Source organism: Azolla caroliniana, unplaced genomic scaffold, assembly GCF_043228905.1.
Source record: "Azolla caroliniana isolate FFs.n. ecotype wild unplaced genomic scaffold, voAzoCaro1.0.p SCAF_11, whole genome shotgun sequence".
NCBI classification, from domain to species: domain Eukaryota; kingdom Viridiplantae; phylum Streptophyta; class Polypodiopsida; order Salviniales; family Salviniaceae; genus Azolla; species Azolla caroliniana.
In genome coordinates this window covers 19,139,761-19,158,061 of record NW_028230446.1, presented here as the reverse complement: position 1 = coordinate 19,158,061, position 18,301 = coordinate 19,139,761, and the positions used below count along the sequence as shown (strand labels likewise).

The 18,301-nt window shown below is 36.0% G+C and overlaps 2 protein-coding genes across 2 annotated transcripts; both read left to right on the top strand.

Annotated features, from left to right (window-relative positions):
• Positions 1-1,408: 1,408 nt before the first annotated feature.
• Positions 1,409-6,521, top strand: LOC147858322 (tryptophan synthase alpha chain-like). Its single transcript, XM_087327246.1, has 9 exons — positions 1,409-1,683; positions 3,542-3,688; positions 4,024-4,089; positions 4,242-4,350; positions 4,446-4,522; positions 4,609-4,686; positions 5,461-5,538; positions 5,799-5,858; positions 6,064-6,521. The coding sequence occupies exons 1-9, from the start codon at positions 1,507-1,509 to the stop codon at positions 6,196-6,198; spliced, it is 927 nt and encodes a 308-aa protein (XP_087183372.1). The 5' UTR covers positions 1,409-1,506; the 3' UTR covers positions 6,199-6,521.
• A 1,008-nt stretch (positions 6,522-7,529) lies between these two features.
• LOC147858321 (FAD-dependent oxidoreductase family protein) lies at positions 7,530-18,107 on the top strand. Its single transcript, XM_087327075.1, has 9 exons — positions 7,530-8,042; positions 10,037-10,186; positions 10,274-10,488; positions 11,662-11,732; positions 11,801-11,963; positions 13,923-14,070; positions 16,008-16,166; positions 16,425-16,513; positions 17,687-18,107. Exons 1-9 carry the CDS (start codon positions 7,574-7,576, stop codon positions 17,792-17,794), a joined length of 1,572 nt encoding a protein of 523 aa, XP_087183201.1. The 5' UTR covers positions 7,530-7,573; the 3' UTR covers positions 17,795-18,107.
• Positions 18,108-18,301: the final 194 nt, after the last annotated feature.

Sequence of the window (18,301 nt, the reverse complement as noted above, 5' to 3'; positions counted from 1 at the left end):
CATGCTATGCTGAAAATGTTTCACTTTTGGTCCAATTGCTCATATTTGACATTTGAGGACAATAAAAAATGTTATTCCTCTCTCTTTGTCTCTCCCTCACACACACGCACATGCCTTTTCATGAATGGTGGCCATGACAAGATGTCTCTTCACACTTGGCAACCCAGTAGATAAAAAAACCTTGATGGGAACGATTATTGCATAAAGGTTGATTGACATGAATGAAGCATGTGATCATTAGAGGTATGGCATGGCAAAGCAAATAATACTCGTTCTTATTGTTAGTATCATTTATCATGCGCAAACAAAACTATTAGTATCATTTAGTATATTGATCGAGCATTTAAAGTCAAGGCTCCATTCCACACATACAATGTGAAACTGTTTATGTGTGAAACTGTTTCACTTTTGGTCTTGTAGTTCACATTTGACCCTAAGGATGATGGAAAAAGTACTCTTGGTGTCTCTCAACATTTAGTGGCCATGCCAAGATATGTCCCTTCACACTTAGCAACCCACGTGGATAGGCAAATAATGATGGGGGCAATGATTGCATAAAAGTTAATTTAGTACGATGAATGCAACATGTGATTATTGGAGGCGATATCTGAATGTAGTCTATCAACCAAATGATAATCAAGACAATGAAGCCGATAACAACACATTCTTATTATTATTATAGTTTATGATAAACAAACGTGATCAATATTCAATAACAAGGAAGAGAAGAAGAATAAGAAAGATGGAAAAGGCCATTGCGAATTGCTAGGGGACAATGTGGACCCTAACAATGTAATTGATCAAGCCGATGACAATCGGGATGACAAAGGCAAATATAATGCCACATTCTTATTATCAGTACAATTTATGACACACACAATCAGGACCGTTATTCAATAATGAGAAAGAGAGAAGAAGAATAAGAAAGGCCGTTTGCAGATTGCTTGGGGACAATGTCAACTTTAAGAGATGGGAGAGAAGGGGTCATGGCAGAATACAAGTCCACACCAGCTCATGTAAGTATGTACCTACCGTCATCATCATCATCATCTTCTTTTGTTTCTGCTTCTTCGTAGTATCTTCTTCTTCTTCTTCTTCGTAGTATTATTGTTATTTTGCTTGTATTTGGGAATGGCCTGCTAACCTCACAGCTTCAATAGAGATGCCACTTTTAGGAAATTGCTGGGATGCCCCTGCAGAAGGACCACGTTTTTTTATGGAATTTGTGGGCCCCGCAAAAGGCGAAGTATTTTTGGATAATTACGCGTATGCCCTCAAAGCCCTTTCCTTCTTCCTTCTTCTTCTTCTTCTTCTGCAGAACCTGAAAGGCTATATAAGCAGGTCCGATGGTGCAGGCGATCATCAATTCGCAGCCTATCCATCATCATCTCTGGTTTCAAGGATAGTAGGCAAGCTCGTTTTGTTTTTCTTCTTCTCTCTCTTTCTCTCTTTCTTCTGTTTTCTGTTTGCAAAAACTGCGAAATTCCTTCCTTACGTCGAGATTCCATGGAAACCTTGGCCTCAGGACTCATCAGAGCAGGTCGTCTCTCTCACTGCCCCTCACCAAAGCTCTCCTTCAAAGTATCTGCGTCTCTATCTTCCTCTTCCTCTGCTCTTGCAATGGTCTCTCCTCCAACTAAAAGCGTAGCGCAGACCTTCTCTTCCCTCAGACAAGCTGGAAAAGTAAGATTTTCTGCTTCCTTACAACTTAACTTAACTTTTCATTTCCATTTTCTTTTCTGTCATTGCATTTCCCCTCTCGGCTTATCAGTGCCATTTTGCATAGAACTGTAGAAATCGTGTAAAAAATGAAGAAATATTTAATCTTTCGTCAGTGTCATCACCATCATCTAATGATTATGATGCTGGCCCCTAAAACCTAGACCTTTACTTTTTCGCTTGACAAGAACTATTTGCAGGGGTATTTTTTAAGATTTCAGGTGAATTGGAAGGTTTTCTGTTCAGCTCGAGCATCCAACTATTGCAAAGAAAATCTATTCTTTTTACAATGCATTAATCCTTTCGTCCCATGCGTTGGCCATGCACGATTGGTTGAAATGATTTATTGAAATTAAATTTGATCTCATTTCATGATAGTGTTGGGTATAATTTGTTTTACTGTGTTTTCCTTTTAACGTACAAAGTAATAGAGAAAATGGAAGGGAACAGCTCCTTGATTGATTAGCTCATTTCCTTATCATGCATGAAATTATATGAACTTATGAGAAAATGCCATATCTCATATCAATTAGATGAATTTCGTCAGATTTAGTTTCCATGCATGGACTGATAGGAAATAATGAGAAACAAGTACGTACAATGTGATAGGAACGTAGAAGAAGATTTCATGTGATGCTACATATTTTAATAAAAGATTCGGTGATTCACAAGTCAAAAAGGACGAGCACAAAAAAGACTATTGTCTTTCTTTAAAGGCAATCCCTTTTGCTATATTTGGTGATTGGCAAGTTAAAAAAGGTGAGAAAGGTAGAAAGAAGAAAGAAAGATATATTAACGTCTTTGAAGAGGTCAAAATGGCCTATAAGACCAAACAAGAGATTACATCCTAATTGTTGTGTCGTCTTTGAGAACAATATAAAAAATTAGATAAGATGAAATGAAAAGAAACGAGGGAATCTGGTTTTTGGCACATGTGAGATTCTCAAGTTAGATATATTGTAGCTTTTGTGAGAGAAAAGGAGAGGAAAAAGAACTATAGACTTTCTTTTTAGGTAAACCATTTTACTATATAAATTAGGCACGATGTAGGGACAGTTATGTAGTCTGATGTGGCACAAATTCATTGACCACCCAATAAGAAATGCGAGGATGACCCTTTTCCTGTCTTTTTTGTCAAAGGTATGAGCACCACAATCTTTATCTCGAGAAAAGTCAAGGAACATACACTTCACAGGTCTATGATTTCAAGAATATTGTACAAATGTATGCATGATAAATTAACCATTCCAAGGTTGTCCATGTGATCAATCAAAGAACCTCTGATTTTGACCTCAGGCTTTTCATAGAATATTGACGTATTGGTTGCTAACTTCATTTAGGCATCATGCTAACAGGTCATGTGAACTGCTCTTTGTCAATATCATGCATTTTTCTGCATTCGATGGCTTTATATAAGAATATGTTTATATGGTATTGCTCAAAATAGTTTTTGTCAACCAACTGCACAAATTTAAATAGCGTCTTATACTTGAGCCCTAAACAATAAAGCACCACACCCAATCAGCAGTCCCAAATGAAACTCTAATGCGATAAGCACTAGGAGCACACAACTAAAGTGAGTTCATGCAGTGAGATATACTTAAAGTCTCATAAGAAATTTCTAACAAGAAACTTGTTTGATTCTGGAGCACATGCAAATGTCAGGATGTTGTTTTTTAGGTGCTTTAGTTACATTTATTTTGCTGTACATGGTCTTTGTTAGAAATGATTTAATGGTGTCTTTTATTGGGATTAATGAAAGTTTCTGCTGCTTCCATATTTTTAAAACTTGTCATTGCTTTACATATGTTTATTTACATAGGTTGCTCTCATTCCGTACATCACTGCGGGAGACCCAAATTTGGCTACGACTGCAGAAGCCTTGATGCTTCTCGACAATTCTGGTGCAGACGTTATAGAATTGGGAGTTCCTTATTCTGATCCACTTGCAGATGGCCCTGTTATTCAGGTGCTTCAATCAATAAAAAATATCATCACTATAATAAACAATATTGATAACGATAAGACAATATTGATTCATTGGAAAGGGAGAATGCTTATATATTCCATAGAGACAGTTTGATAATAGTCTGGTTATAGATTTTGAGAAATATGTAATGCATACAAAGCAGATGATGAATGTTCTTATTGATTGCATTTTTTTGGGGTAAAGGGATTCAGTTGAAATCATTGTCATGCTTTGGGTGATAGCTATTCTTTAATTTTCATTGCATTTTTATCGATTTGTTTTTTGTGGGTAAAGAGATTTACTTGAGATTGGTTTTTGATGATATTTATTTTCAGGCGGCTGCAACAAGAGCTCTTCAAAATGGTGCCAATCTTGATGCTGTCTTGAAGATGTTGAGCGAGGTACTCATGAAACTAGAACCATACTTCATTTCTTATTTTGTAGTTCTTGCTATTTTTTATTCAAATAAATGTCTTTGAAACTAAAATAAAATTGAACTGTAATGTTTTGACACTGTCAAAAATTTGAACTATTTTCTTTCTTCAATGATCAGGTGGCACCTCGTCTTGAAGCACCTGTGGTGCTATTTACATATTATAATCCTATCTTGAAGAGAGGATTTGAGAAATTTCTCTCTGATATAAAATCAGCAGGTGTCCAAGGTTAGCATTTTTAGCCTTGTGAGTAATGTTCTTCTTGAAAGGCTAAACCAACTTATAGAAAAGCCGTGACAACTCATGGATTTTTGTTCTCCTAGGTCTTCTTGTACCTGATCTTCCTCTCGAGGAGACAGAAATTCTTCGGAAGCTGACAATAAGCTATGGTATTGAATTGGTAAGGCATTATATGATTGCAAATAAAATGCTAGCAGCTTAATATGGCTTTCTTTTTATCAATGGTTTTCTTTTTATATGTTGAAGGTACTACTGACTACCCCAACCACTCCAAAGCAGAGAATGAATGAGATTGCACATGCAAGCCAAGGATTTGTATATTTGGTAAAGCAGATTGGACATTATATCGATGTTCTATTGTTTTAAGCTATTGATTTGTGTCATGAAAAGAGAATTTTGGTCCGTTTAATTTGTTTCTGGAGTCAATCAAAAGGCTCAGGTAATTAGGCATGTGACTGGTCAACTGCAAATTTGATGTGTTTTGTGCACACGTGCATAATCTTAAACATAATTACAAAGGTTAGAGATAGATAGGTCACTTTTACTCTGTGGAGTAGATTTTTTCACACACAGGCTCATGATAACTATGGTTTGGATACCTAAGACTAAGCTATGATTTTTATGGATAAATAAGCTAGCTATTTATGGGCATGACCCACACAACCTTGATGAAGACTGAATCTGAAGACTTTTTCCATCCATAGTTTGGATAGCTAGGCTCTTTTTGAGCATATCATGTATAAATCAATGCAATGATTTTCGCTTAGTAGCTCTTTTATTTTAGTAACAGATTGATAGCATGCATGATCTCAAACTAAATATATATGAAGAATTTGTAAATGGAATGCATCTTTTCATACCCATTGCTTGAGATTTCAACCTACAACCATTATTTTTACTAGGTTCGAATTTATGAAGTTGAAAATGCAGTAAGCTAGTGTAAATCTAATTGGCAGGGCTGTTTGATGTGAGTGTGTGATGTATGAAAGCGAATGCTTTGGCAGTATGGTTCACTTAACTTAGCTCAAGTAGTAGCATACTAAGTTGATTATTCACGTGATATCAAACTAAATAATTTTACATTGTGTGAATATGCAGGTGAGTTTAACTGGGGTCACAGGTGCAAGAACTACTGTCCAAACAAGGGTTAAGACCCTTATTCAAGATCTTAAAAAGGTGGAAGATCTTTTCATAATTGATTACTGCGTGCTGAAATCCAATGTTCTTTGTATATTATTTAATGCTGAGTGCATTATGTGCATTTGAGACCGTAATTGATATAGCTAAATTTTTTGTTTCCGTTTGGATTGTTCTCAACAAAAACGTGGTTATTTTGCAAATACTGTTGCCTTTTCATATGCATCATTTTATGTTTTTTGCTATTATATGGTTTCCGATTCATACTGACATAACACTACATGAATATATACGATCAGGTCACAGATAAGCCAATATCTGTTGGCTTTGGCATCTCAACACCAGAACAAGCGTCTCAGGTTCGCTATGTCACCCAAACTCTTGTTCTTTTTCATTTCCCTCTTGATAGGTGTAGATTTGATTTTATTGCAACCAAGGATATGGGTGGAGTTGACCTCTTGACCTATAGGGAAAGTAACTGATACACTAGGCCAGGGATATGTTACAAGTTTTGTTATATGAACTTGATTGTAATAGTGTTACAAAGAACGTTGATGTTTGCAGATTGCTGAATGGGGTGCCGATGGTATCATTGTTGGTAGTGCTATAGTGAAGGTCCTTGGAGAAGCTACATCTCCAAAAGAAGGGCTTCGTGCTCTAAAGAGCCTGACTGATGATTTGAGGCAGGCTCTGTTATGAATTGGGGGATTTAAATCCCTGTATTTTCAGAAATAGTTGTATTCAAAATATTGGAAGCAATGTTACCAATGATATTTTTTGTTATTTTGAGCACGCAAAGATAAAGTATCTACAGGAGTACCCATCTCAAAGATAATTGTCACTTAAGAGGGATAACTAGTATTTGTTTTCTTGTTTGAATTTTGAAGCAAGCTTAATAAAGAGAGGCCAATGATGAAGATGATGCAACCTCTATGATTATTCTCTACTCTATTGTAATATGATTGTGATATCTAGGATTTTTTTCCCCTTAAATTCAAATGATGGATAGCAAAAGTTATATATGAGGGGGTTCATTTTGACCTTTTCTGTTGTGTGTATTAATGTGGTAGGTTTTTTGTAAGATGAAGAGTGTGAGGGTAAACTATCACATGGTGATTTGGTTGGTCACATAGACTATGTGGTTACGGATATCATTTTCATGTTTGTTCGAATGAATCCTCCAAGAAAAAGCATAAACGCAATCCACTAGCAATTTGAATGTCAAGTCATGTTTCGTTCTATCATCTTTGTAAATGACCATTTCAATCATCCTTGGAAGGCAAAATGGACATTATCATTGTGACTATAGCTTACACGCATGGCTTTACAATAGCACACACGACATCAACAACCTTTGAAATTGGGAGACATAGTTTGTTTCATTGTCTTTGGAACTAAAGCTTACCTTTCATGGTTCATCCTCCTTGTCAATGAGCGCCATCCTCATCTTGCTTAGACTCATTCGTTTAAAGAAAATGGAGCAAGTTTCTAGGACATGCAAAGGATTGTGAGGCACATACGAAGAAAGACACATGCGAGTAGGAATGGGGGATGAGCATATGCATGAGACATATATGGGGCATGGGCAACAAAGAACACATATGCGAATGCGGGGAACTGCAAGGGGGGTTAAAGGCCCCTTGATATGGAATGTCTATGTGGAGACACAGGCAAAAGTGGAGGCATGAGGAATTATACGCATGGAGAGACGGAGCCCTTGGAGACGAGCCAATGGCCGATCACCCGCCCACCCACCCACCCGTGGGATGACCCGTAGACTCTGTCCATCTCTACCCCCTCTCTTCTTCTTCTTCTTCTTCTTCTTCTTCTTCTGTCCATGGACAATCCCAGCAAAAATACAATACAAAAAGCAGAAAGAGAACAAAAAAGAAATATAGACATTTCAAATTATCATTAGCCTCCTCGCTCCGCGGAGCGTCTGTTTCATCAACTTTTCTTCTGCACAGAGATAGCAGAGAACACAGCGACCAAACCCTAGCGACCAAACCCTAATCCTCCTCCCCACAAAACAAAACTTACACACCCACCCCTCCTTCTTCCTTGTCCTTGCACCATGTGTGCTCTGCCGCGAGATCTTACCTTCCACCTCTCATCGTCGTTATCTTCTTCGTCTTCTTCTTCTTTACAGCAGCAGCAGCAGCAGCAGAAAATCGCAAGCTGCCATGACCATGGCGTTTCCAAACCATCACCTGCTCATTTCCGTAGCCTTCTACTTCCTCCTCCTCCTCCTCCTCCTATTATTTGTTCAAGAAGTTTCCTTCCTCCATGTGCATCAATTTCCGAACCGAATTCACGATCGTTTCTGAAAGGAAGAGAGAAAAAGAGGAGCTGTACATTAGCTAGCGCACAAGCTTCACCCGCTTATTCTTCTCCATCTCTGGATCAGAGATTGGAGTATGATGTGGTGATCGTTGGTGCAGGGATCATTGGTCTCTCTATAGCTCATAGGATTCTTTCCAATACTCATCTCTCTGTCGCTCTCGTGGATGCTGGAAGGCCATGCTCAGGTGCTACCGGTGCTGGTTAGTTATTAACCTTCTGATTACTGCATCTTCAGATTTTTATTTGTTTTTCTTATTGTGCTCAATTATAAGGTTTTAGAGACGATCCACTGGTTTTTCGTATAATATGACAACAGAACGCAGACTTTCTTCAGATTTCATGAAATATCAAAACTTCCTGTGCTATGGAAATGCAAAATATCTGTGTCAGTTTGTATTTTAATTTCATGAAGGTTCAGATTTTAATGTGCTATGTATGAGACACAAATTCTTCATTGTTTTGGAGCTAAATTTGACAGAAGGCAGAACATTTCCTCAAACTTGGCTGTTTTTTCTATGTTTATTTATAATCTGTGATTTTTGCACCTAATCAATGGAAATTGAAGATGGTTTTCTAAAATCTGAGATTTACCAGCATTTAGTTATGAGTAGAGACATTATCTGTAGCTTTACCACTAGTGATGACAGACATGAAGTATGATTTTCCAAAACTGTGAGAAATTTTGTGTGTGTATCATGATATAAGATCCACAGTTCTTCTCAACAAATTTGACGCAAAACAGCACATATTTAGAAACCCCAGAATTTGTTTTCTGCCTACATCTTATCACATATGGCCTATAGTTTTGCAACTTTTTCAGGAAAAGACCAAACTTTTTTCTGGGCTTCTGATTTCCGTATAGTGAAAAAAGATATTCCCTAAATCATTTAAAAAAGTAAACACTATCGTACTTCAAAGTCTCAAATTTTATGAATGTTCTCAGAGATTTCAGATTCATAATAACCATGATTAGATGTGGTGCTCTCCAAATTTCATTTGAATATTAGATATGAAGAGAATTCTGATTTTTGTGTAACCTATATGTGGATTATTCAAAATTTATATGCAGATACTTCCAAATTCAACTTTTGCATGTTGATTTTAACAAATTTAGATGGAGGTTTGATAAAATCCATTTTAAAACTCTTTTTTACATTATCCTGTTTTTGCAATCTATCTGAGACAAGGCATCATCATTGAAGTTTCTGTAGGTTTCACAAACTTAGATATGAAAATTTCAATTCTCGGAAAACCCAAGCTTAGATAACAATACATTTTTGATACCGGAAAGCTATTTTTAGTTTTTGAAATTGCGGTATATTCTGAAACTGAGAGTAAAATTAGAATGTTTAGATTAGAAGCCTTCAAATATTGAGATCTCTTTTGTAGGACCTTGAACTAGTTTGAAATCCATGGTGTTACGATCCATGGTTTTGCTACTAATCTGGCCAAAGTTTGAGATCTTTTAAAATAAAAACCTTGAACTAGTCTGACAAAAGGCAGAACACCGCACCATTGAAAGACTATGAATGTTTCATATATCCCACTCCTATTTAAATATTTCCAAGTGTTAAGCACAGAAATTGAACCGTCATGTTAGTGAACAAAAACTTGCAATGTTCTGAGGAACTTCAGAGTTCTAGTAAAGATGATTAATTACCATGTCCTGTGACTAATCTAAATCCATGATTTCCTGTTAATAAGATTATATATGATCCAATAGTTTTGCAACTAAATTTACAAAAGGCAGCACTATTCAAAGTTTATGGAGATTTCACAAATTTAATATGGCACTCTTGGTTTGCATGAAAATCTAAATTTCTATATATACGCTTATTGTTATGAAATGTCAGACACAATCAACTATTGTGTTGTCTGAAGCTGTGGAATTATCATGCTCCCTGAAGAACGCTATTTGTTTTTGGGTGATCAATCTCAGAAAAGCATGCAAGAAACTCTATTGGGCCACCACTCAGTGATTTGTATGCACAGGGTTCAGGAAATTGAGTGGAATAAGCTACTATACCCCATATAAGATGAACAATGAAGGAACTATGCTGCTGTAGAGTTTTATTTGTGAGAAGTGGTGATTGTTTGCAAACTAGATAGATAATGCTGTACAAATTGCTTTTAAAATTGAATTCTTCTAAGATCGAGTAAGGTGAAATGCACACTGAATTATACTTTTCATCAGGGCAAGGCTATATATGGCTTGGGCACAAGTCACCTTCTATAGCTACCTGGCCACTTTCTCTGCGAAGTAATTTGTTGTGGAGCGAATTTGCAAAGAATTTGCAAGACTTGGAGCTAGATCCTCAAGTAATAATTGGATATAAAAGAACAGGTCAGGTTCCTTCCACTGAGCTTATAAAACATTCAGCTATTATACTTGTAAGCTATGTCTTCAGTAAGCATTTATTTGGTTGTATAGGGAGCTTGCTGTTTGGAACTACTTCAGAGCATGCCTTTTCCCTTCGGAAGAGAGCAGAGACTTTATATGCTGAAGGAGTGAATACTGAGTTCCTTGATTCTAATGCTCTTCGTAAAATTGAGCCACAGCTTAATGTTGGTGCAGATGGGTCTGCAGTGTTGACACATGATGATAGTCAAATTGATGCACATTTAGCGGTGGCATATTTTGCAACAGTGGGCACTGTCTCTCTTTTGCTTTGTTTTTAAACATGAGACAAGGAAATCAATGATTGTGCTCTTAAGGTTTGAATGTGGAAAACCGTACAGCTATTAATGTGTGAAGTTTTTATGAAACTATGAAAGAGTAAAATACAATAATGTGCATGGTCACCAATTGCAAATAGAATCTACATGGATTCTGTGTGCTCGACTATTTGATTGCGGTAAGAAGGCGTTCGATTTTTGTAGAGCTAGTAGAACTTGAAACTAGATGAAGATGTAAATCTATTGGTGGAAAAAGTGGGAAAATATGGAATGAACTGATGCGAAAGTAATCATTATTGTTTATTGAAGCAAACTGCTGGATAGCTTTTTTTCCTCAAATTTGTAACGTCATGGAGAATTATGGGGAAAGTAAATCAATCAGAAAGCTGGGAAGGCAGAATGCTCCTTGATAAAAAAGAAGAGAATACCATGATATCAGTATCATAGTCTGGAGAATGATCTTGAAATGAGCATAGAGGGAAACATGTTTATAAGTTTCTACTGAGTTGGTATTGGACAGGAATCCAGAGAATAAAAGCTTGTGGAAATATCTTTAGAAGCATTCAAAAGCAAGCAAGTTCCCTGTTGTTAGAACTTACTCAGAAGAGAGCCAATGCTTCCCTTCCTTTTGTGGCCTTCTCCAATATGCCAACAGTGCATCAAACATTGCAGAGTAGTGTTTCCTCCTGGAGCCTCATGTTCTGTGTTAATGTCAGAAAACATGCATACATATTTTAAATTATCCCATATAATTCCTGTCATCTGATGTTATTAACATTAGGATTTTGAAACCTAAGGTGCAAAACCTTTTAACTCCCTTCCTGAATTGGCACCCAAGTGGTGAAAATTAATCTCATTCTGAATTATAATATCCTTAAGTTCAAAGATTCAGTTTGTTCGGATGAATTTATATGTGATTCTTGCTGAGTTTGTCATGAACCCAGGATCTATGCACAACTTTGGGAAAAACTGCATTGGAGTTGATGTACATATTTTGAAGTTGGCGAAAAGCACATATTGCTTTCTTGTCTATAAATGATTGCAGTAATATCTATGCAAGGATCTGTGCTACAAATATCTATAGTTCTGATAAACTATTTGTTTCTAACTTATGCTTGCAATTGGTCTGTTTTCAAATTGTAGGAGAATCGGAAGTATTGCTCAGCTGGTCGTTTTGAGGAAATATTTTATGATCCAGTTATGAACTTCTTATGGTATGCTTTGACAAGAATATTGGATACCTTTTTCATTTTTTTAAGTGAGTAACCTTCTTTTCTATCAGGTCAGATCAATATGGACATTTGGTAGGCGTGCAAACCACAAGGAGAGCAATATATTGCAGAGAACGAGTAATCATGGCTGCTGGTGCTTGGAGTGGGGAATTGATGAAGAATGCATTTGAAAAACTTTCCTTACCCTATGTTTTAGCCACAAAACCTCGAAAGGTATGTCCACATGAAACAATATGCTAGTTTTCTGCCAGTTAAGTGCGGGCTCTTGTATATTTCACATGTACGCAGGATGTCTGATAGGCAATCATGTCTCTGGAATCATAGGCTTGAATACACTAATGCGCAATTAGATGTAAAGGCTTATCTTGATTAACTTCTAGTGCTACCTTTGATTTTCTACTTTTTCATATTCTTGATTTATATCTGCTTGATTATAACTCATTACAGTTTGATCCAAATTTGTTAATCCTAATCCATATTTAGCACAAGGGTACCGTAATGTTTGTCATCTAACTGTTACACTAATCTTGTTTTCAATAACAAAGAAAGAAAGATATATTAACATCTCTTCAGAGGTCCAAATGGCTTAGAGACCAAATGAGAGATTACATATGGATGTTCTCAGTATTTTAATTTGTACATCGCTAGTGGGATAGTTCTTCTGGCCTGTCAAAGGGCAGCATCTGGGGCGTATTTTCCTAATGTCAGGCTGTTGTCTGGCATTATACAGCCCCACAAGTGGGATTTTCCTGTTTCTTTGGCTGTTACATAAACTACTTTTCTATTTTCCTAGACATTAGGCTACCAGCAATTCTATAGACGATATGTCCAGTTAAAACGCCCTATTTGTTCACATAACACAGTCCACCATCTATATTGTTCAAGCTATGGTTGTCACTGAAATTTTAATTATTAATATGATCAAATTCATTCATTTAGGCAAGGAGGTGCAGGTATTGGGAAAATGGTTTTTAGTGTACTGGTTCCTTAGCTCAGATCCAGGTATATGTTCTTATCTTTCTGCACCTAATCTACAGCCCTTCTTCATCTGTCATCAAATCTTTCACAATTTGTACTGGCTATAGTTTCTCTGGGCATTCATTGTCTGTCGATTCTTTAGGATAGATCAATTATAGAAATCATCCCTTGCAGCTTTTAAAATAGTGATTTCAACTCTCAAGAATGTTTCCAATAAAGGGCTTGAATTGGAATGAATAAGATCTGTGGACAAGATATATCAATATCTCTAATGAAGATTACCACTGCTTATTTTAACTCGTCAAAGTGAGCAACAAAACAAATATCAGTTTTAACTCTAGTTTCCTAAAAATTAAATGGCTTAAATACATGTAATCATTTGTAGCCGACATCATTGTACGGGAGAACACTTCAGTAACAATTGGCAATGGTTTGGTTCGAGAGTGTCCAAACCGAACCGTTTAATTTTTTTGAAACCTGAACCGAACCATTAGGTAAAACCCAAACCGTTAAACCATTAAACCGTGGTTTCATGGTTTGGTTTCGGTTTTCAATTCAGGTCAAAATTCAAATTTAAAAATTTTCATTATTTCAAAAATTTAAAGATTTTTCCTAAAATGTGAGAATTAGGCTTAAAAATGAAAAGGCTGTTAAAAGAAAATAAAATTTAAAAATTAAAAAAAATTCAATAACATCAAAAAAATCTACAAATTTAAAAATCTAAAAATAAAAAAACCATCAAACATTTTAAACTGCGGTTTCAATCTGTTAAAACCGAACCAAACCGCAAAAAAACTCAATCCTGAACCAAACCGAACTGTTTAAACTGTTAAGCCGTTAAGCCGCGGTTTCGCAGTTCAGTTCGGTTGAGTGATTGTTACACATCAGGATGCTTTAAATATCTGCTGGAATATTTAGATGTCTAAATCACTGAATGTCTATGTCTTAGCCACTTATTCCATACTGGAAGGCACTGAAAATGCTGTACTAGCGAATTTGATTGGGTTGATTTGGAATGTATGTTTTACGAAACATACAATAACTTCAAGGTTTTTATGACTATCGGCATCTTCCAAAAAAATTCTTTGGATAAAAATGATTCAACTGACAGTATAAACATTCACATGTATTATGCCTGTTTCTTGCATAGGTTGGAAGTTTCAAGAACAGTTTCACTGCTGTCTTTTTCTTCAGGGACATTTATTGGTATTAGAAAGCCTTGGGCAAATTTATCTAAGGCATGGTTTAATGGAATTTGCATACGAAAAGCTTGCAGACTCTTCTGATACTTTTGGTATTGCTTCAACTGCTACAATAGATGCAGAAGGTCGACTGCTATTAGGTATTTTGATGTACTTCAATTTGTTTGGAAGGAAAATTATTTGATTTTTAAAAGGCGGTGTAAGATGGATGAAATACAAGAAAATTCATAGAACTGGTTGGGACTTCTCTATGTCTATGCATTGTTCTATTAATGGATAGCTAATGAGATTGGCTTAATTTTTTCCTCAAATTTGTTGTTCTAAATAAAAATTTCGAGAAAAAACTTGAAGGTTCTCTTGGTGAAGTTCCACTTTTGAATCGTGTAGAATATTTTGTTGGTATTTACAAAGACAATAGCCAATGAGTGTGTGACCAACCATATTAATGATAAGATAATCTTGGCTCATCCAATACACACTGTCTCTGCCTACACTCATCTGTCCCTTTGAAAATTTACTCTCCTGTTGCATTTAACAACACGTGGTGTGATTGCTTTTTGGGAAGCTATACATTTCCACTTGGAACATTTCCTACATCAGTCCTCTCCATGGAAATATTGTTTTATGTTCTTTGTAGTCTGATTTGTTCTCTTCCCCAAACCCTAGACACTGACATACCTATGCCTTTTTCTTTATTTCTCAAATTCCTTCTAGCTTACTTATAAGCTTTTTTTTGAGCAAATATATGGTGGTGAAATCATTCCTTTTTATTTCATCATATGGTGATGTTTGAGTGATTATATATGCTCCGTTTATCCCCATTTTTGGTCATTTACATGACTGAGGGCATTGTGGAAAGCGATGGAGCTTATGGATGTTTATGGGATAAATAAGAACTCAGGGATGGACATCTCCCTCATGCACTCCATACTGTCGCAAATCAGGACCTCTTCATATCAGTTAGAGATCGAGACTAATGGAAGCACAGGGACATCTTTTTTATCATTGAACTTTGTTGATGAAATGATTGGGAGATGACTCTTCTGACTCTATGAGTGAATGGAATACGAAGACAGAGGATGCGCAGGTCTGTTCTTGCTAGAATTAAGTTTTTTTCTTTTTTTTCAACTTCCTAAAAAAGAGGTGGCATATGAGACCTGACAAAGTTACAGTTATTTATGTTAACTTATTGCAAGGAGCTATTTGTACGCTCATCACCTAATAGATTTATTATCAAGCTTCTTGTATAGGTACACATCTTTATCATGCACTCCATAAGTTTTTCAATATATATTATAACATATAATATCTATAATTGTTATATAATTTATTCTTGGTCGGGCATTTTATGAAGTTGCCAATTCATTAACATTAATTATAAAATTTACTATGTCCTCATAGATGGGTCAATTTCACCCTTCCCATTCTGTTGCAATGTAGACCTTGTTTTCCATCAGACGATTTGAAGGCCTTGGATAGATACATGACTGTGAAATCCTATTGATTGCCCAACAACATCACTTTCTAAGATGATGACTCATTGTAATGCACTGGGTTTTACACTTGGGACCTGATGGATGTTTATTATCATGCCCACTTATATTCGTCCCTATCATGCACTCTGTAATTCTTTGCCTCCGGAGAAATATTACATAAATGAAATAACATCTTAAGGGTTTGGTTTCATTAGACTTAATATTAGATCTAAGAGATTAGGATTTTGAAACTTGCTCCAGAGACTGGTGTCCCTTTCATCATTACTATATTTACTTTATTCATAACCAAGGGAAGAGAATAGAAGTTATAGCTCAAATCCTATAACAAAAAAAACCAAGGTTTGGGATGATTACTGTTACAAAAGTGAGCTCTACTCTTAAACCTTGCCATGATCCAGTGAAAATTGTTCTAGGCTGACTATGAAATTGCTTAAACGTTTCCAACTTTGAAGATCTAATCTGGGATGATTAGGGTAGGAACCATTCCTTCTGTTTGATAAATTATAATTTAATAATAGATGCTTTCTATCTAGGGAGTGTATCTCACAGTCTTACTCATATATTTTCTGATTGACGTGAAGGGAGTAGCAGGCAGTTTGCAGGCTTTGATTTTAGCCTTCAATATGATGTTATGGAAGCTATTCTTAAAAAAGCAGGTGAGTACTTACCTGCTTTGGCGGACATTCATTTGGCAGAGGCATTAAAAGCTGGCACAGTTCGCATTGGACATCGTCCATATGGTATGAAATGTTTGCTTTTTGATAGATAAAAACATCAAAATACCCCTGACTTCTTGGGTATTTACCCAAGTACCCTAACATTCTTAATGATTTTACTGGAATTCCCCTTCATGGTGCAGAATTTACTACTACATAGGGGAATCCCGGTAATTTTTTAAAACTTAGGGGTATTTTAGTGTTTTGTCCTTTTTTATGGTTAGTTTGTTTTATCCTTGCAATTATCTGAGCTCAGCCAAATTGTTTTTATGTACCATGCAGTTCCAGATGGGCGTCCTATGATTGGAGAAGTTCCAGGTTTAGGAAGACTGTTATTAGCAACTGGTCATGAAGGGGAAGGCCTTGCCCTGGTACTCCCCCCTTTCTCTTTTAAAGACTTTGAGGTGTTGTCACTTTATAGGCAAGAACATTTAACTATCATTAACTCTGAGATAGTTACCAGAGTACCCCTAAAATTTAAAGAATTACTCAGAAAACTTTATGGGTATACTAGTGTTTTTGCTACTTTATATGATTATACACATATTTCCATAGGCTCCCCCCTCTCTCTCTCCTAAATTTGATAAGCCAATGAAATAATGCATCCATATACTGTTATGGCAGATATTGAAAAGAAGACGAATGGAATGATCTCTTTTGAAGGATTCAGAATTAACTCATGACATGTGCTTCCAAATTATTATTCTTGGGATATAATAAAAAGAAAAATATAGCCGGGATTATATTACAAGATTAGTAATTTATTGGACATGTTGAACGAATAAATAATTTAGACATATGTTTTGTTTCAAGATATAGTCCATGCTACGTTAAGTTGATTTGATTCCATTTGGAAAAGGAGCATACAGGTTGTAAGAGCCAGCCTGGAACTTTGCTTCCCCATTCTTGCACCTGTGTTTGAATGAGTACGGATAAGGTCCACTTGACCATAATCCTCCAACTGCATACCAACTGGATGCCCAGGATATAATCTCTCTTTGCTGTGTTTTTGCCTTCACGATGGTCCAATATGCCAATTTCATCTTGAGATGTCATATTCATTGGTTCCTTCATGCTTTGGACACTCTTGGCTTTGCAGCTTTGATGCATATGCTTTCATTCTGTTTTCTTTGTCTATGCGCATACAATTTTCTTCCTTTTTTGCAGTGAGATGACCGAAATGTAAGCTTTTTCTTTTCAAATAAATTATTTCTGTCCAAGTCCAGAATAACTTAATCTAGATCCACTGATGATGGCTCCACTGTAGAATGCTAAGTTGAATTTTAATCTTGTTGAGCAACCATGTTTCAAGAAAACGTCAAAATAATTTCTAAATTAGCTCTAGCTCTGAGGGAGTTCTTATATTCTGTTCTTTTGATAAATTAGTCGATATGTTGTTTGTTTCTAATCAATGAAGTTTCCTATACTAGTTTGTAGATTTCAGATGTGGCATGCACCTAATTTAGATATATTCTTTTAATTGCTACCATATTCTTTGAAGTCTGTATGTGAAGCTAATAATATTTTTGCTTTTATTGGAACAGTCCCTTGGAACAGCAGAGATGGTGGTGAACTTGCTTTTGGAAAAACAACAATGTGTGGATCCTTCACCATTTTCTCCTGAAGGCAGGCTCGTAGCACCACCCTCTTAAGTGTCCGTCATCCATTAGTCAATAGCATCACATGGGCATGATGAAGCTCTTTTAATAATAAATTACAATAGCTCCTCGTTATTTGATTTGAAACACACCATTGCTGATTGAAGGAATTTGTGGTGAGATAGGGAAACTGCCCTTCATTTTTCAATAATAGCATGAATAAATGTGTAAAACATAACTCTGAACAACTTCATGCCTGAGTCTCTCTGAATAATCTTGCAGTCACATGTTGCATTTTCTTGGTTTCTTCTCAATTTAGATTGGAATCAACTTTTGTAATTAGGCAAGATGTGATTGAGATGATTTGACTTCTTTAAAGTTTCATTTTAATCTACATATCAAAATTTTCTTTCTCGGGTACAACATCGTTAGCTTTTTCCATGGAGTTTTTCATTAAGGTGTTTTTAACATCCATCTCAGATTGTCCATATCATGTACAGCAAGTGCAAGCACATATTGGAAAGAGCACGTTTTCATGACGAGAGAAAATATGCTGCTTAA